Source organism: Astyanax mexicanus, chromosome 8 (genome assembly GCF_023375975.1).
Source record: "Astyanax mexicanus isolate ESR-SI-001 chromosome 8, AstMex3_surface, whole genome shotgun sequence".
Classification (NCBI taxonomy): Eukaryota; Metazoa; Chordata; class Actinopteri; order Characiformes; family Acestrorhamphidae; genus Astyanax; species Astyanax mexicanus.
In genome coordinates this window covers 30,753,846-30,774,340 of record NC_064415.1, presented here as the reverse complement: position 1 = coordinate 30,774,340, position 20,495 = coordinate 30,753,846, and the positions used below count along the sequence as shown (strand labels likewise).

At 36.5% G+C, this 20,495-nt stretch overlaps 2 protein-coding genes across 2 annotated transcripts in view; one reads left to right on the top strand and one right to left on the bottom strand.

Annotated features, from left to right (window-relative positions):
• Nucleotides 1-187: 187 nt before the first annotated feature.
• LOC103037427 (cellular tumor antigen p53) lies at nucleotides 188-12,001 on the bottom strand. The gene is made up of 11 exons (XM_007255726.4): nucleotides 11,811-12,001; nucleotides 8,102-8,251; nucleotides 7,340-7,400; nucleotides 6,990-7,202; nucleotides 5,786-5,972; nucleotides 4,557-4,669; nucleotides 4,243-4,352; nucleotides 3,101-3,225; nucleotides 2,632-2,726; nucleotides 2,446-2,549; nucleotides 188-655 (listed from the first exon to the last, which is right to left on the bottom strand). The coding sequence occupies exons 2-11, from the start codon at nucleotides 8,179-8,181 to the stop codon at nucleotides 559-561; spliced, it is 1,185 nt and encodes a 394-aa protein (XP_007255788.3). The 5' UTR covers nucleotides 8,182-8,251; nucleotides 11,811-12,001; the 3' UTR covers nucleotides 188-558.
• Nucleotides 12,002-17,753: 5,752 nt separating this feature from the next.
• LOC103037103 (solute carrier family 2, facilitated glucose transporter member 4) overlaps nucleotides 17,754-20,495 on the top strand; it is a 30,227-nt gene continuing 27,485 nt past the window's right edge. Inside the window, exon 1 of the mRNA XM_007255725.4 lies at nucleotides 17,754-18,140. Within this exon, the coding sequence (XP_007255787.3) occupies nucleotides 18,108-18,140 (33 nt within the window). The 5' untranslated portion in view covers nucleotides 17,754-18,107. The remainder of the gene's footprint in view (nucleotides 18,141-20,495) is intronic.

Here is a 20,495-nt window from a genome sequence, read left to right as displayed (position 1 = left end):
AGGAAGTGAAGAGTAGCGCAATTAAGCATTTAAAAATAGCTTTTTACCATTGTTATACTGCTATGGAAAATACAGCAAGTCTTGGCAACATTCCTCCCGCTGCTACTTCCCAAGCTAACTTTGCATCAGTTCCAACCTCAAATGAAACTTTCACATCCAAATAAAAAAGAAGCAAAAACGCCAGATGTAGCAAAACACTTTTTTTAATAAAAAAATAACTGGAATGACAAACATGGAAAATTACCCTCACCATCATCAACAATCACTGACCGGGGATCAAATGCAATTGCAAATACATGATAATCAATGCCACAGTATCTGTGATTCAAATTTCAATAATATCTTACGCAGTAGAAAACCTGTTATAAAAGAGCAAGTGGTCTGAATCAGGATGAGGTGCAAAACAGTGGTACATCAAAATGGGAAAACTGGACAAACTCCATATTTCAACAGGGCAGTGAAATAGCTGAACAATAAACAATAAAAAAGGCTCAATACAAAAACAATACAAAAAGCTTATATTGATGCAAAATGCTAACCAAAATAATTAGTCTTTGTTTAGTCAGTGTCTGTCTTATCATCCTTCACAAGCAGCTTCTTCCCACTGCTCTGCTGTAGGAGGTCCGGCTCCTGTTTGGTGAAGTTCTTAGAAGCACTAGAGGGAAAACATATATATAATAAATATACAAATATATAATATTTTGCACAGCAAAGCAATTTATAATCTCAAAGTCTAGCCTCTGTGTATTTTACTAGTATTAGATCGGTGTGTTTTCATAGAAAATTCTACACAATTTAAGCAACACATGCTAGTTTTCCAATTAATATTAAATGAAAATTCCTTAATTAGTATGTAAGTAAGTTAGTATGAGCATGACATATCCTAGGTTGAAATCTTTAGTTTTTAATAAACACTAAATAAATACTTTCAGGTTGTGGATTGTGCTGTTTACAGCACCTTAAAAAAGTAAATAGCAAATAAAGAATCAGAACAGTTTATTTATTTGTTAATATATTAATACATGCAAAACAAGATTATTTTAAGACTTTAAGGCTACATTCACACAGCAGGTAAATGTGACCATAATCTGATTTTCTGACCAAAGCCAATATTTAGTTTAGGCTGTTCACACAATCTCTTTAAACGTGACCCGTATCTAGATATATCTGGCTCACGTTGTGAAAGTGACACACATGCAAAACAGCATTGCTGCACATTTACGTTTACTTTAAGTGTCAGAATTTCAAGCACAATAAAGGAGGAGTTCAGGCTCACGGGTGAGTTTCTCATAAAATTCACTAAAGCTCAATGGACACTATATTCGGACATGGACAGGTTTTGCTTTTAGTTTTTTACACCGCACCAACAGTCTATTTTCACACCTGGTGCCTGCGTTGTTTAAATAGCAAAGACGTACGCATACAGCTCTGAAAAAAAATTAAAATAAAAGACTATTTAAATATAATGAGTTTTTTTATTTGACCAAATTAAAATCCTCTGGAATATAAATCAAGAAGAAAATGGATGATCACAATACATCTCTCCAAGCTAACCTGCTTGAATTTTTGCACCAGATGTGGCATAAAGTTATCCAAAAGCAGTGTGTAAGGCTGGTGGAGAAGATGCATGAAAACCATGATTAAAAACCAGGGTTATTCCACCAAATAATGATTTCTAATCTTAAAATGTTATAAATATGAACTTGTTTTCTTTGCATTATTTAAGATCTAAAAGATCTGCATCTTTTTTATTATTTCAGCCATTTCACATTTTCTGCAAATAAATGCTTTAAATGAGATATTTTTGGTTTGTATATAGAATAAAACAAATACTTGAATTGTACTCAAACATATATCTATAAATAGCAAAACCAGAGAAACTGATTCAGAAACGAAAGTGGGCTCTTATTTTTTTCCAGAGATATCTTTGCCAATGGACATGGTGGTCTAGAAGGGAGGTGTGTTCAGGTACATTTTTGGCATATTGCTATCTTGGCAACAGAAAACACTTTGCTGTTCCCGTAAATGACCTGCTCACACACCTTAACTGCTCAGATGTAGATCAGCAAAATAGGGCCCTGAGAGGTTCCTTCTAAAAAAGTACATTTTGTAACCAATTTTTTTCGGCCAGCAATCTCCTAAATTTATCGTAACTGTACATCCCTCAAGATATTTCAAGAACGCATATTGTGGTCCAAACAAGTGGTCCGAACTGAAAAAATATTTTAAAAAGGTCAGATTTAATGCATTTTTTGCTGTTTACACTGTTACACAAATGATACACCTGTGTCACATATGACGGGGGAAAAAATAAATTGGATTTGGGCCCCATTTACTTGCTGTGTGAAAGAAGCCCAGGAGCCCACAAAGACCCTGTGGTAGGTCTCAGTATTAAATGCTAGCTAGTGTTGATTTAGGCTGTACAAAGAGTGAAACAGAACTTACCGTTTTACTTTGTACTTGTCTTTATCTGCAACTGGCATTGCATCCATCAGTTCCAAACTGTCGTTAATTTTCTTCAGCATGTTGAATCGTTCCTTGCCTCTGACCTAGGAAGTGAAAGAGATCAAACGTGAACAGTTTTTCCCTGTTTTACATGAACCGTTCATTAAACATAAAGCAAACACTCACATGAAGAACGAAGACCTCATCGTCACTACCGGAATCCATTTTTATCTTCTTATGGGACGATTCAGGAGTAACGGTGCTGTCCAGACCAGGACACTCTGAAGTACAAAAAAAGGAAAATGGATTAAAACGTCTCATTTACATTTCATCTTCAAAAATTCATGATTTTTTTCCATTCATGTTGTTTTAGTGGATACATTTCTTAGATTTGGTCTATACAATAGAATTCTGATCTCGATATGAACAGTACCCCACACATCCATCCACTTAAATTATAAATCTATTTTTATTTTGCCAATCTAACGCTGATATTTAAAACAATACATATCCCTAGTTTTAAGTACTTGTAATATCCTTGATATGACTTGATATGCTTTTTATATTAAATTGTATTGTCAATACAGTAAGAAAATATATCACAATAAGATAAAATATTGTCATACTACACAGCTCTGCGGTCACATTTACTTACTTCTTTTGGCTCCTGCAGCTGTTTTCACAGTTTTCTTTCCAAGATTCTCTTCTTCGGTTTTGCGATCTCGACCAGGGCAAGCACAAACACGGACTTCAAAGCACCGACGACCTAAAACGTGTCCACTAACAAACACCAGTGCACATTTAGCCATTGGATCAGAAAAATAAAATCCTTAAATTTTCTCAAAAACTGTCAGTGTGTCTTACAATCCAGTGCGCCTTATGTATGAATTTTACCAGTCAGGTTGTAAGGAGCAGTAAACCCACTTCGCTGAAGTACAGAGTTATACAAGGGGTATCAGTTTAGTTATCCAGCAGCATTAGCATTATTCGCTGCTGTAGCGACTGTAGCCTGCTGCTAACCCCAGCTAGCACTGCTAGAGCAGTATTAGCATTAGCTGCAAACTGCGCAAGCTCTTTCGCCGCTCAGAGGTGAGTATATTGGACTGTAGCCTGCACGTGTACAGTGTTAAAACAAGCTAAATGGGACAAACCACTAGCTAATTTCACCCTGGCTCACAGGAACGCTCAGTGTAGTGCTTTCTGGCGGCATTATATGCTAACCGTGGCTAGCGCTAGCGGTTAGTGGCTAATGCTTATTCTCTATGAAATAGACCAGAAAATAGATGTTTATTAATAGTGCCTCTTATAATCCGAGGTGCCTTATAGTGCAAAAAATATGGTAGTCAGCATACATGCATGATACATCAGACATGACTGGCAGTTATTAATCATCAAATTCAAAAGTCCTAAAAAACATAAATTTGACAGCAAGTAAAGTGACCTCTTACATTGCATTGCTTATCATTTGTTTTGTTGTTACACTAAAGTATGTTTAAATAAACTTTGCAGGCTATTATTTTAACCATAATGACATCTATGTTATTGTACAGTAAGACAGGAGATGCCTAGCAAGCATATGAGAAAAGTACAAAAACTTAGAATTTAGTTTTTAATGTTTCCTAAAAAAAAAAACCAAATACTATTATTTCTGTTACAGCACAAACATGGGGACAGATCGCCTAAATCACATTTGGAGCTGTAAACTATGTGTAGTGTAATGTACCAGACACATTAAAGGGAGCAAAAAGGAGAAGAAAGGAAGAAGACCTAACATCAGTGTGGGTGGGAGGGACTCACTCGCTTGTCTCCAAAGTCATGATGGTTAAAATTGGGCGACGATTCATGCCACCCAAACAGCTACTGTTGCACATGTAATTCAATAGTATGGTCATGCCCTCTGAACCAAGCTGCAATACAAGAGAGAGAGAAAAAGAGGTCAAATAAGAAATTTATGAGAATACATTAACAAACAAATAAACAATGACTTCTAATGAACTTAAAACTCACAAATGTACAAAATTAAAAAGTCAACAGCCAAGTCTCAACATAGAACATCCTCAGCCAATTCGTTCAACACGAATGAGTGAAACAAGATCATCGTAACAAACTACCTGAGGAATTTCATAGGGCACTGTAACACTCTGCCTCTTAGTATTTAGGTCCTCTAGATACTGAGCCCTCTGATTGCCCTCCACACGGATCAGATGACTGCGATGGGCAAAACCTATGGAAAAAAGGGGAAATTTACTAAAGGGGAGAAATTTACTAAAACACCACTCTGGTTTCAGAAACTTGCAAAATTATTCATCCTGGCATAGTTCAATAATGAAAGTTTGTTACATGGAAGTGATATATGAAGAACATAGAATATGAATATGTACATAGAATATAGTTGAATCTTTACTAAAAAGAAAAGAAAATACCTCATAACCGGAATAGACAATTCTAAAAACCCTAAACTGTTTCAGAAAAGTTCTGCCTCATTATATGTACTCCCTCAAAACTGACTTGAACTTTGCACATTAGTGAAAGCCTTTCGAGGCTAAACATAAAGCTACGCTACTTCAGGTAAACAAAGAAAAGGCCCAACCCAGGCATAACCATTAGTGTGTCACAGGCAGGTGCTAGGCTAAAATCTAATGCGAATAGAGCCTACATTAAAGCAATAAGAAAAAATGTAGTGTCACAGTATGAAAAACAAAAAAATATATATATATATTTTCAACCGATTAACCCCAACATAAAATGTTCTAAGAAATAACCGTTGTACATAAACCTGCAAATCAGTATCTGAAAAACCAAGTATCTCACTGATCGTATGAATGCAGGAAAAAAAACATCCTGTAAACATCCTAATTCCCTGGGACAGAAGCACTCATTTTAGTATGTTGTTTAATATTAGGGATGGAAAAAAAATCGATATACAGCATCAAGGATTAATACTTAAAATGAAACATAGGCGCTCTAAACTCCCTAAAACTCACTTCCCAATCTGTATATTGGTTATCAAATTCTGTGAAACGGACACCAACATATCCACAATTCACAGTATTTCCCTGTTTATGATTATATCATATAGCCCTAAGCAGGATGCCCTGTTATTCCCACCCATATTTAATCGGCTAGATTAATTACATTAATAAATAATGTCAAAAAAATAAAATAAAAAAAAATCAGTACCAAAAGAAGAAACTTTGCATAAAATGTTTAAAAGAAGCTTCACGTCTATACTATAAATTAGTTCATAAAAATTTTGAGATGGCTAGTTGTGATTTCCACAAAAGCAGTTAGTTAGTTGTTACCCTTTTTTGATAGTCAAAATTCGGTAAAATTCTCCTACCGTCGTTATTCTCTGCAATGCTCTGGTGATGAGGGCAGCGCAGCACCACCTCAGAGACATGGTCAGGTTTCTTGTAGATCGCTGTTGCTCTGAGGACGGCTCCCTGGGGAGGCTCTCTCTCCACCAACACATCAACTGGGCAGGTCTTTGCCAGCTGGCAGTACAGTTTATTCAGCGGTGTGGAATACTGAAATGAGAAAACAGTAAGAGAAAAGGCAGGTTATTGAGAATATTTGATGAAAAGAGGTAACCATTTTAAATCAAAGGTTACAGTACCAGTGAAACATTTGGACACACATCCTTATTCAATGTCCATTATAAATGAATATATAAAGTCAACCAGACTATGAAGGATTATATGATTAATCATGTAGTACTGGTAAACTGGTGTTAAACAAACAAAATTACTCTGTGAAGATAATTTCTTTAATATGGAGTCCTGTTAACTTGTGAGGCTTCTGAGGCTGGTAACTCTGATGATCTTTACCCTGTGCAACAGAGATAGTACCTTGATCTTCCTTTCCAGGGGCGGTCCTGATGAGAGCCAGTTTTATTATTATAATTTTTTTTATGGTCTTTTTTTTATTTTTTTTATTTAAACCTTTAATTTACCAGGCAAATCATTAAGATCAACTTCTTATTTACAATGGCAGCCTGGCAAGAGGCACAGCCTCTTGAAAACATTCAACACACAACACAGCATAGAGAGAAAAAGACGAGAAAAAAAAAAAAAAAGAAAAGAACCTCTCCCCCCCCCCCCCCCCAAAAAAAAACCACATTTATAAGGTGACTGAATTACTGCACTTACAACATTCCGTGAGGAGACCCGTAATAGCATTTTTAAATGCGGTCATAAATAGGTATAAAAGCAGTCATTTTTAATGTTTTTTGTAGTGAGTTTTTTGTGACTGCACTTGAGGATACTTTTAAAGTCTTGATTTTATTTCGGATTGACTGACCATTAGTTCTTAAAGTATTTTTTCTTTAATTAGTCAAACAGTTCTAGCCATAATGTGGATTAAAACATTACTTAAATAGGGCTTTTCACTATTTAGCTGTAACGCTACCTCTTTACAACTTTACAACTGACGCTCTCAAACACATTAAGAGGACAAGAAATTCAAGTAATTAACTCACAGGTTCAGCACAGCTGTTAACTGAAAGGCATTCCAGGTGTCTACCTCACAAAGCTGATTTAACTTACTGTTGAGATAGCAGACTTTGCTGTGCTGGACTGATTGAAGCGTAGATGAAAGCCATATTCTCCAGGGTAGTCGCTGGTGGCCGGCACTACTGCGGCTGGAGGCGGCAGACTGTCCAGAGAAGGTAAAATCCCAGGAGGTACAGCAATATCCCCAGTGGCCTCAGATATTTCCAACTCATCAAAGTTCTCATTGAAGTTGCCATCAGGCAAAGCCTAGTGATATAGAGTGTATATTTAATATCAAATAAAACAATGCCTCCAGAAACATTAGTGTCATTATAAGCTGGCTATTTAATAAAAAAACTATGTAAAGTAGTGTTAAAATAGACAAGATAAGAGAGAAAACTTACAACGCTGAGCCAGGCATCACTGTCTGCTCGTGGCAGTTCTGCAATAAGGTGATTGAATCCCCTAAATGAAAACACAGATGCTTATTCACTACTGTGCAGGGACACTTCACATGACCAAGATTTTAAATATTTCCCATTTACTTAACGGTAACAGCAAATTAATGCACGTTTGGATGGGTCCTTAAAAAGTAGCTCTTTAACCACAGATGCAGATACTGCTGGAGCATTAGCATTAGTGGCAAACCACTCCAGCAGTACTAGCCAAGGTTAGGAAAAGGCTAGAGGCCGACAATACTTCCCTCTAAGCGGGGAAATAACAAGTGAGGTTACCAGGTAATGATAATGCTGCTCCAGCACAGCTAGCCAGGGTTAGCAGGCCACAGGCCGATAATAATGACCTCTGAACAGGAAAATAGCAGTTAGTGCTAATGCTGCTCCAGCCCCAAGGCAGAAGAACTAAAGTAAAACTCCTGTATAACACTGCTATTTTGCGGAGTGGATTTACTCATGCGAACAACCTTACTGAAAAAAACCTACATAAGACGCACTGGATTAAAAGGTGCACTGACGATTTTTGGGAAAATTAAAAGACGACTTATAGTGCGAAAAATACGGCATATCAAAAGGTCCACTGCTGCACCAGAAACTCCAAGACAAAAGTAAGCAGCATTAAAGATTTTTTTACATGTTCTTAATAGTATTCAACTTGTTTGAGCACATCCCTCCTTTCCCTCTGAAAACCCAAACAGTATGATAACTCACGAGTCAGAACCAATGTCTCCCCAGAGTTGCTCAAAAGTGCCCTGGCTCATGGGCATCGCCATAATCTCGAGATCACTCATGGTGGCTCTCCTCCACAATCAGCCAGCAGGATTAAAAACCTGTGCAGTGATGACAGGGAGGCGGAAGGCACTGGGAAGGAACACATAACAGAAATCATCATTAAGTAATGGTTGCTTAAGAGTTTCAGCTGTAATAAGAGTTGAATAAAAGAAGAACAGATAGACTTCTTTTGGGCACTTCTGTCTTCCAAAAATAAATATTACTTAAATATTACAATACAAGCCTTAATATTATTTAGAAAATCAACATAGCATCTTAGATTTCTGATTGGACAAAAAGCTTTAGAACCAAACAATTTTTTGAATAACAAAATGCAATGACATTTAACATTTGAGATTTCCTACTGACTGTGTTTGCCCCTCATTTGTTCAGACACCTTTCCCTGATAACAAAAAACATTAATTTGTCTTTTTTGGGTTACATTACAACGTTTACAGTTGATAGAAAACAACCTTAAATCAACCATAACTGCTGTCTATTAGGCAATGGTAAATGTTGAAATTCATACGTTGAATTAAGGTTTATTTAAAGCTTTTGAATAGTTGTGGTCTTCTACACTCACAATACTTTGAGGTGAAAGATGCTTCCCACAAATAATATGTTTATGCTTCCCACAAGTAATGTTTTTTTTTTTTGATGTTCACATACTATTGACTTTGATAAAGATTTGTCAAATCAATCATGAAGCTGTATGGAGTGCAAATTGGTATTTTGTTTCTTTATTTGTCTGTTTTCCAGTAAAGATAAAACTGAATTGACTAAAGCTGATGAGAGAAAACACCTTAAATCAACCATAATTGGTGCCTAATAGGCAATGATAAATGTTGAAATTCAGATGTTGAATCGTGGTTTATTTAAGCTTCTAAATGGTTGTGGTCTTCTACACTCACAGTGCTTTTAAGTGAAATATGCTTCTCACAAATATGTTTAAAATAGGGGTGGGCAATGTGGCCCTAAAATAATAAATAACATCTGACACATTTTCTGTTTCTCGGTAGTCTTCTAAACAAGCTGAGACATGTGTTATTTAGGTTGGGGCACCTATTTCATTGGAAACCTTTGGCAAGACCTGCGAGAATCATGTGCAAAAATGAATGGGCAAAAAAAATCCCCTTAAACAAATCAAAGGCCTCAGCTGGCAACAAAAACTTTCACACGATGCAATACCCGGAACTGGTAGGTGTTACAAAGTACTGATCATGCAGAGTGCACCCATTTTGGCACGGTAGACAATTGTTTGTGTAAAAGGTAAAAGATGGAAATAAAAATCTATTCAAAATGTTAGCTATAAAAATTTGTGCACATGGTATTTAACTTCAGACCTGCAGCTTCATATACTGTAGTTTCATATCCCGATAGCAAAATACATTTAATAAATATAATTATTATTTAAAACATCCCTTAATTCACTGCAGGAACACAATACAAGCAAAAAATTCACAAAATTCAAACAAGACAAATATTTAATGTTAAAGTTCAATACCAGCAATACATTTAAACAGTTGCTTGCAATAACGTTAAATCAATGTTGAAACAATGTGCACAAATAAATTAAATCCTACAGCTGAAATCAATGTTACTTTAATGAATTAGAGAGGAAAAAATAAATATTTTTTCAATTTTTTATCTGCTACCTGGGTACAGTTTTATTAAACAAATATAAAAAGGTAAATGTATAGCTAAATAAAGTAGATTCTCTTATACAAAATCTCAAGTTTAAAAGGCCCTTTTCTCCCTCTTTTTTGGATGTTTACATACAATTAACTTTTTTAAAGATTTGACAGATCAATCATAAAGCTGTTTGTAGTGCAAATTGGTATTTTATTGTATTTATTTATTTTCCAGTATAGCTGTAATTGCAATACTCCATACATCATACCTTATCATACTACTTTCATACTAAATATATATCTTACAGCTTTCCATATCTTTGTGACCTTATTGTGGCTTGTCATTCATAAATATTTGGAAAAAATATAAAATATATATGCACAACAATTGGTTTATTTGTGCATGTTGATTCAACATTGATTCAGGGTTTTGGGGTTATATATTTATGGTTTATTTTAAACCTTACTTGCACTAAATATGTACCATATCAGGTTTATATTCTATTCTTATAGCCTGTACTGTGATATTGCAGTGTAGAAGGGGACATTTAAATAATTATTAATAATATTGGCCTAATATGATTATTATTATTATTATTATTATTATTATTATTATTTGTGGAACCCGAACCATTCAAAACCTGTAGCGTTAGCTAAATTCAATGTCGATGTTGATTCAATATTAGAATTTTAAAACTAACTAATGTACATGAGGTAATGTTATATAAAAAGTTGTTTAAAAAAATTATTTACCAAAAAAATGCAGCTAAATGTTGATTCAATGTCAGAATTTCAACACTAACCAATGCAAATTAGACAATGTTACATAAAGGTTGTTTAAAGGATGTTTTTTCCCCAAATCACTGAACTTGTCCTTGAAAGATGTCGTTAGGTTTGCTAATGCAACCAAAAATGTAGCTAGATAAAGGTTTATTTAATGTTGTTTGACATCAGGGTAAGCGGGAGCCATTTAACCCTTCCAGACCTTGCGTATATAACAATGAAATCAATCAAGTTTTTTCTTATTTTCTAATGTTTTGTGCACAACACTAACTGAGACCTGTTGTTAATCAGAATAGACCATAAATGAGCCATGGAAAAAAAATATAACCCAATACTACAATAGCTTGAAAAAAAAAATAGCACTAGAGTTAAAAAGGCAAATTAAGGCTGATTAAAATAGTTCATTTTTAGTAAATGTGCATGATTTAGAACAGTTTTTTATGTTTATTTTTGTCTTTAGGGATGGCTTGTGCTGGCTTACAATCCAACATACTTTTTTGTGTGCATTACAGACATAAAACAGCATCTTTACTATTATTATTTATATTTTCCTCATCACTGGCACAAAACTCAGGTCTGAAAGGGTTAGGAAAGTAAACAAAGAAGTTAAAACCGTCAGATTAGAAACCGGTATTAGGTTTATAGGCTTTAGCTGTAAGAGAACATAATAAAAACACTAATTAAAAACGCAATATCGTCAGGATTTTCGCTCCAGATGTCGTGTTTTATTCGATAATATCGTAAGTGATACTGAGCAGTTCTCCAGCTGGTTTCTCTTTTGTTGATGGCCTGCAGGCCCACGCTGTCTGTCTGCAGGAGGCCCTACAGTAACTCAGCTTAAACTCACTAACTTCATCTACCCGGTGAATTTACAGATAAACCAGATACAGAATTATCGAAGTTCTTCTATAAAAATAAACAGCAGTTTGTTTTGTTTGCTCATTTGCCTGAGACTTTTCCCAGAGCAGCAGCAGCAGCAGGCTAAGCTAACTAGCTAATTTACTTATCCCCTGCACTTCCTACTGAACCAGCCAAATCACAGAAGTTAGTTACCTGGAGTTGGAGGTGGATAACAAGTCCAGTAAGTAAAAATCCACCCCGGGGTTTTGTACCAACCGCTCGGGCGGCTCTGTGTATAGCTCAGCAGCAGCCCGGGCGCCCAGGCAGTTGACAGAAAACCCTGGGGTGGATTTTAACTTTCTGGACCTGGGCTATCCAACTCTAATTCATATTACCTCGCCTCCCGCTCAGCTCCGCTCTCCAGCTCCCTCACCGCCTCGTCGCGCTGTAAACACTCACACACAGACCCAAAAGGCCTCAAATCTGAGACTTTAAACCTCAGATTTTCCGTTCACACACATTACTCTCTCCTCCACGCTGTCCCGGGTTGATGGGGGCTTTCCCAAACTGAATGGGCGGGACTTAACACCACCAACCGGAGGCCTCAAACCGGACGAAGTGTGTTTTTAAATGCTGAGGCGCAGAAGCCGCACACTGCCGCTCTTTCAGCACCTGAAAACAGCTTCAGATACCCATATACAGCTCTGGAAAAAAATGAGACCACTTAAAATGAATCAGTTTCTCAGATTTTACCAAATCCAAAACTTCTGGAAAATAATCAAGAGGAAGATGGATGCTTACAAGCCATCAAACCAAGCTGAACTGCTTGAATTTTTGCATCAGGAGTGGCATAAAGTTATCCAAAAGCAGTGTGTCAGACTGGTGGAGGAGAACATGCCAAGATGCATAAAACTGTGATTTAAAACCAGGGATATTCCTCCAAATCTTGATTTCTGAACTAAAATTTTATGAATATTATCTTGTTTTCTTGGCATTATTTGAGGTCTGAAAGCTCTGAATCTTTTTGCTATTTCAGCCATTTCTCACTTTCTGCAAATAAATGCTCTAAATGACAAAATTTGGAATTTGGGAGAAATGTTGTTCGTAGTTTATAGAATAAAAAAAAACAATATTAATTTTACTTAAACATATCAGAAAAACTGATTCGGAAACTAAAGTGGTCTCTTACTGTTTTCCAGAGCTGTATACACACAGGTGCATCTTTAATAATTAGAATATCATTGAAAATTTACTTTATTTCAGTAATTCAGATTAAACTGTGGAAGTCATTTATATTATACAGATGTATTACACACAGAGTGATCTATTTTATTTCTTTTATTGTTGATTATGGCTTACAGCCAATGAGAACCCAAAAATCAGTGTCTCAGAAAATAAGAATATTATATAAGACCAATTGGTACTTTTGGCAATGTGGGCAGTGTGCCAGCTCCTGCTGGAAAATGAAATCTGCATTTTCATAAAATATTTCAGCAGAGGGAAGTATGAAGTGTGGTAAGAGTTTTTAGGAAAACACTGCACTGACTTTGGACTTGATAAAACACAGTGGACCAACACCAGCAGATGACATAACCATTGTGGAAACTTCACACTAGACCTCAAGCAGCTTGAACTGTGTGTCTCTCCACTCTTCCTCCAGAGAGTCTGGTCCCTTGATTTCCAAATAAAAAGCAAAATTTACTGATGGTCAGTGAAGGTTTGGAGATCCATGTCATATGCTGATGTTGGTCCACTGTGTTATATTAAATCCAAAGTCAGTGCTGTGTTTACCCAGAAAATCTTTCAGCACTTCATGCTTCCTTCTGCTGACAAGTTTTATGGACATGCATATTTAATTTTCCAGTGTTGTTTCAATCCAGTGTTGCACTGATTTTTCACAAAAATCCTGCATTGATGATTTTAGAGTCTGACTGCTGTGCAAAGCCTTCTTCAGCACATTTCAAAGATTCTCAATTGGGTTAAGGTCTGGACTCTGTGGTGAACAATCCATGTGTGAAAATGATGATCTCAGGCTCCCTGAACCAATCTTTCACAATTCCAGCCCCATGAATCCTGGCATAGTCATGGAATATGCCTGTGCCATCAGGGAAGAAAAAATCCATTGATGGAATAACCTGGTCTATATTCAGTATAGTCAGGTGGTCAGCTGACCTCATTCTTTCAGCACATATTGTTGCTGAACCTAGACCTACCGACTGCAGCAACCCCACATCATTTGCTTAGTTAAATCAAGTCGGCGACTTTTTTTAGACTGGCTGTATTACAGGAACTGTAGCCAACATTATTATTCTGTTTTATTACGTCCATTGAAATTGATACATACAGTGGCATGCAAATGTTTAGGCATCACTGGTCATAGTTTCTGTTACTGTGAATAGTCAATTGAAGAAATATTTAACTGATATTCAAAAGACATGAAGATAGATGAAAGATTACATTATTTACAAATATTTTTAAAAAATACTTTGGCTCTGCAAATTTTAAACCAGCATTTAGCAGCCACTGACTTCGCCAAATAGCTGTCTAGCACTTTTAGCAAGACAATGAAATTAATTCAGCACCCCAAAGCAGGAGAAATCTAAGAAGATAGCAAAGTGTTTTCAGGTAGCTCAGCTACTCATTTCTAAATATCAGTTAACAAAAACTCTAGGGTTCAACTTTTAGAGAGAACTGCTTGTAGTTCTTCAAGTGTAAATCAGAAACCCCTGCTTAACTGCAAAAATACCTTTAGTAAGATTTGGCAGACTCTGGACTGGAGATGCACTCACTGTTCCACTGTGCAGCAACACCTGCACAAATATAATGTTTCTGGAAGATTCATCAAAACAAACTTTCCTGCACCACAATTTTCAGAGGTTTTCAGATGTCAGATTTTTTTTTTTTTTGAGCCCAACTAATTTGGGAAATACATGCTATAGTTACTAAGCAACAAGATGAAAGAACGCACAATTTCATGATAACGAGTAGCAGAGCTTTGGACTTTGTGTTTTTGAGGTGAATTAAATATTTCACTGGCAGATAGTATGTCAACACAAAAATGTACTTTTTGCAGGTTTGTGCCTTTTGGAAAACATATTATGTTACTTGACTATATATGACAAGGGGTGCCCAAACTTTTGCATTTCACTGTGTTTTTTTTTTTTTTTTTTTTTTTTCAAATTTCAGACCCTGTTTTGGTACTGTAGGTACTTTATATTGATAAAAAGTATGTACTGTAAATAATATCTGTATTTACTAGTCACAAAGTCTTAATCAAAAACCAAAAGCAGTATTCCACTGTTTATGGGCATGAATTAACAAACCTCCAGGATGTTACCAGAGAGAGGTGTCAATGAGACGATTTGTGCTAGACATGTTATTTACAATATATACATAATTCAATAATGACATAATAGGCATGCACATTTTTCCATTCAGTTAAGTATATTTGTATACAATGTTTGGATCTTTTACATTGTTTTATTTCATTCTTTCCCACACAGATTCTCCAGGCTCCCCTGCCCCAAGGCAGCCCTGGGTCTCTACTTAGACCTTAAGTATCTGGGTGGCTCTTCTGCTGCCATTCCAACAGAAACCATATAAGTACTGTATCAGAGTCTCTACAGTACTGTGCTCTAGTGGGTTTTGAGTAGGTGGTGAGGAGCTTAGGGAACATCATTACAGCTACATTTAAAAAAATAGTGAAGATCTTGAGGTTTCAGACATAAACATATACTATATATATGATGAATATAGAAATAAATACACTTAAGTATTGTACTTCAATTAAGACACATCCTACTTTACAACATGTGTAACCATGTTAGGCATGTGTACCTGTACTTTATCTGAACCTATAATTAGTTACACTGTGTACCTGTACTCACTGTGTACCCTGTGATCAGACCAGTAATGACAATAAAAGGCTCTTGACTTGACTTGACTATAACACACAACATAATAATTTCCAGATGAGAGTGCGCTCCATTCAGCTAAATCACAAATCATTATCCTTTTGGCACCAGGTATAAAGGCAGGTTTCTTTTGGTATGAGGTGGGGTTTAGTGATCAGAACACCAAACATTTTGACATTTTGACTGTTATTTCCATGCCCGTCATTTTAAATCAATCAAAATGAATAAGCAGGTGTCCCATTACATTTGTTCATACAGTGTATGTTAAGTAATGTTTAGTAATGTTCATACAACACCACTGCCTTTTTTTTTAACAGGATTTACACATAAAATGACATTTTAATGTGATGTCCTCTGTGACATTAAGGGGAATGTTTCCATCACCTGACCAAAGCTGTCAGCTGTTTGACTAGCAGTCACATGGCCTCTTAGTTGGTGAGATTTGATTTAGATTGTGTGTGTGTAAAGGAGTAAGGAAGTGAAGGGGTGAGAGTTATTCTGTGTCCTTGACCTTCTGACCTTGTAGTGTAACTTTCCGATTAGAACAATGTCCCAAGGTATATACGTCCTGGAAGTGTAACTGTGATGACGCTACACTTTATTAGCGTTATTTTTGGCATTTCTCAAAATGCCCTGCATTTTTGCATTGTTCTGCCAGCGTTTTGCATTACAGAAGTGGATAAGCTGCAGCAGGCCCATGATCGGCATTGGGTTTCTCTGGGTTTAGTGATTGAGGCGCACATGACTGGCTGGGGCCCTCACTTCAGCTGACTGGTGTCAGGTTCAGCCTCTCCTTCTCAAATCGGACAAATCATAGGACTAGACAGGGAGGGGGGCAGGGACGAGGGACGAGAAGAAAGGAGCAGGGACAGAAAATAAATGTGGCGTCAGATGGGGGTGTGTGGCGGGTGGTAACGGAGGGTGACATTGACAGGACTGGCCCAGATATTTTAACACTGTATTGTTGGCAAACCTCAAGTGACCACCTTTACTAAACCCTATCTCCACCGACCACCCCCATGTTCCCAGGCCACAGTGGTACGATCCACAATTGAGAAACACCTGTTGTGTGAGGAGGATTAATCTTCTTTTTATATGGAAATGGGGTGAGTAGTGGGGAGGGGAGGGGAGGCAAGGGGGTGAATGAGGGGATGGGGGGTTGGCTCAGTGTATGACCCCTTTGGCATGTGTTCTAAAATAGTAAGGGATTTATGAGTGATGAAAAGATGGACAATAGCAAGCAGGTCAGCACAGTCAAGTCCCATTGGCTTCAAGTTACAGTTATATGTCAGAGAGTGGGGTGCGGTGTAGTGGGGTTTGGGGGTGGTTTGACACCCTTAACCTCTCACGTGTTTCAACCCTGAATTCTGAACCAATTTCGCATTTCTATTTAAGAGTAGATGTGACTGTTCTGAATCCAATGCATCCCATGAAGTATTATAATGGCCTTTAACCTTTTTAATTTACACTGTAAATTTATACTGAAGTCATACAGACTATAAAGGAACACATAAGGAACCATATTATAAACTTTGTTTAACAGTGTTAAACAAACCAAAATACTCTGTGAAGCCTTTAGGTGGGGTGCTGTTAACTTGCAGTTTCTGAGGTTGGTAACTGTGGTGAACAGTGTGCAACACAGGTAACTCTTGGTGTTTCTTTTCTGGGACGGTCCTGATGAGTGCCAATTTCATCATAATGATTTTGATGGTCTTTGCGACTGCACTTGAGGATACTGCACTAGATGATACTTGAGGAAGTTCTGAAATTTTTTTTTCTTTTTACCAAATCTACCCTTTTCACAACACAACTATCTAAGCAAGAGGTGCCTATTCCATATGCTTTTCTTCATATGTTAGATGACTTTAGTATTAAGCTACAAAAAAGAACATTTTGAATCATTTTAAAATAATGAAAAAAACAAGTGTTAGGCAGGGTTAAAACTTTTGACTGGCACTGTGTTTGTGTATATATATATATATATATATATATATATATATATATATATATATATATATATATATACGTATATATATAGGTATATATATATATACGTATATATATATATATACCTATATATATGTATATATATATACCTATATATATATATATATATATATATATATATACTTATATATATACTTATATATATACTTTCCCAGGCTAAGAAGTCTAGTTATGTCTCACGAACACACACACACACACACACACACACACAGATTTACAACGGAGGGGCTGTTATAGTGGAAGCACACACCTGTCCCTGAGCTCTTACTGTATGTTCACATAATAACATACTCCTCACTGTTGCAGCCAATGGCGCTTAAGGTCAAGACAAACACGTGCTTCTCAAGCGAGCTCGAGCGGGACCTGAGGAGGAACGGTTCTAGTGCCAACATTTACCACAGAATTTACCCCCCGCCTCCCCTCACACACACACACACACACTCCTACAACCCCCCTTGGCCCTGCTCTGTCCGGTCTGGAGGGCCGCTGGTTGGTGAGTTGAGCTCGGGGACAGGTTCGGGTTCTCCTCCTGAAGAGACGCAGCAGCGAGCCGGAGCCGGAGCTCCACCTGAAACAGACTCTCTATTTATATTATTATAATACACTCTGAGAACTCCGCGAGGAATAAGGCGTCTTTCACCCACCCACGTGGACTCTCTGTGTATGGTGTGTGAGTGTCTGTGTGTGTGTGTGAGAGAGTGTGTGTGGATAAGTGCGCTCCAGAGAGTGAGAATCAGCGCGCAGGGCGGACTGAGGCTCTGGGTTTAAACCATGCCGGCTGGGTTTCATCAGCTAGGAGGAGAGGTAATGTACACACTGCTGCACCATAGCTCACTGTAAATATATATATAAACAGGTACAACATACCCTCAAGGGTATAGCTCCACTGCTTATAGTTACAGGACATATCTGTACTTTGCAGCTGTTTTTCCTCAACTTTTAAAGGACACAGTTGGACCTGAAAGATTTTGATATATTTATAAATAATTATATTTTATTTCAAGTTTTTTTTAAATGTATAGCTAGATAGTGTTTATATATTAAATAAATGTAAAATTTACAATAATTATATTTTATTAAAAATATTAAATCCATAAAAAAATGTATAGATATATATAATATATGTATATATTAAATAAATCTAATAAAAAAATAATGTTTTATTCTGGAAATGTTATTTAGTATTTTTTACAACCTAATGTATAGGTTAGGTAGATAGACAGACAGACAGACAGACAGACAGACAGACAGATAGATAGATAGAGTGTGTATTTTAAACAAATCTAAAAAATAAAAATAATTCTGTTTTATTTAATAAATGTCTTTAAATACATTTAGAAATATATAATGGATAGATGAATGGGTAAAGAAAATGACAGATAAAACACAAAACATAAACCACTTGCCACTTCAATAGATTTGCTTAAAATATATTATTGCCTTAATTTTAAAAGACAAAACAATTTCCAAACAACAATTTAAAAATATTTAACACTGTACATTCTAACAATCCAGCATACATTTCAACAAATCATAGTATGACATAAAACATTTAAATAAATGTTTAAATTATTCTGACTAATCTTTTTTTGCTTACCAAATATTCTGTGCATCTCTAACAGATAGTTGGAAATTGTAATAAAGTTACACTCCTAGTCGGTCTTGGAGTAAAAGACTTTAACGCTACTCGCTAGCATGTCTGGTAGTAAATGTAATGTACTGTTACTTTGTCCTTGGATTAATAAATATCATATTGTAAGAATCTGCATAGTGAATCAAAATAAAGCATATATTACACTGATATTGTGCACTGAAGAGCTACTTTAGACATTGCACTGCTGGTCAGTATGAAGAGGGGTAATATAGATATTCTGTTGCTAGCCGGTTTGGAAGAGAGGCAGTGTTTATATTATACCTCGGGTCAGTGTGGCGAGTTCCACTGCTGCTTAGACTTTTGCAGTGGGTGCTGTCAGTCTGTGAGAGTGGTCGGAAATTGTCCAGTTGTTTCCATTACCTATTGGTTCACAGCTTTGTGGAGTGTCCACTGAAGACTAATAGACCTATTTTCAAGTCAGTAGTGTTAGGGAAGGCATGTCACACTGAGTTCCTTCCAGGCCACAATTCTGCAGAACCTGGTGTTTTCCCTCATCTCAAAAGAATCTGACTTCAGTTCATGAAGCTCTGTGTTCATGCTGCTGAATTGATTGAATTGCTTTCTATAATATTCATGTGTAGTACAGACTGTGAAATCCATAGAGTTAACTGTGTTATGGGCTTGCCATGCAGAAGAACACACTCTACAGTACAGTCAGCTGAAGCCCTGCCCACGTCTGCTTTAGCATTTACCCTTCTGGCCTCTGAAGTTCTTGTTTATTAGCTTCTTAAAATTGAAATCTTTATTTAATTGTAAATTGCTGTGTTTTACTGATTGAAAACAAGAATAGCATATACTATGTGCAGTGTGGTTTGTACACTGCTATCAGCATGCATTTAAATGCGCAAGGCCCTTGCCTGCCCAGAGAAGTGACCTTCACAAGGAGAGCGAACTTACAGGACTGGTTAGAGCAGTCCTGAATTCTGGTTATTGGGATATTTGTTTGCGCATTGCTGTCACATCTGCATGCCTGCACCTATGAGTAGCCAATCCACACATCAATACTGTATATGATATTTAATTAATATAACAAGTCACAATCATTCATACTTGTTGAAATTGCATAAAAATTTAGAACTCGTTTATACTTAATCACTTTATGCACCTTCAGTATGAGGATTATGTTCATGCTGTTAGACTCATTCAACAACCACTACCAAAGGACAAGCAAACCTGCAACAAAATGAAGCAAATGATGTAAATGCTCTGTAGGCGTTTAGTTATGTTCATTATGACAGCCACACCTCCATCTCTCAGCTGGATTTACTTTGTTGTTTTTCAACATTTCAAATTAAAATGTTGCCAAAAAATCAACAACTAATGTCACTAATTCAGTTGCAGGTTGGGGCTGCTGAGCAATTGCTAGATAATCAGTTTACTCCTGGTAATATCATAGAGAAAACATCTGCAGGTGCATATTAATTACTACTTAAACTGGCAAAAATCTAGATGAAGCCTTTTCTCAAGCCCTGTAATGCTATTTGGCATTTCTATGCTAAAATATC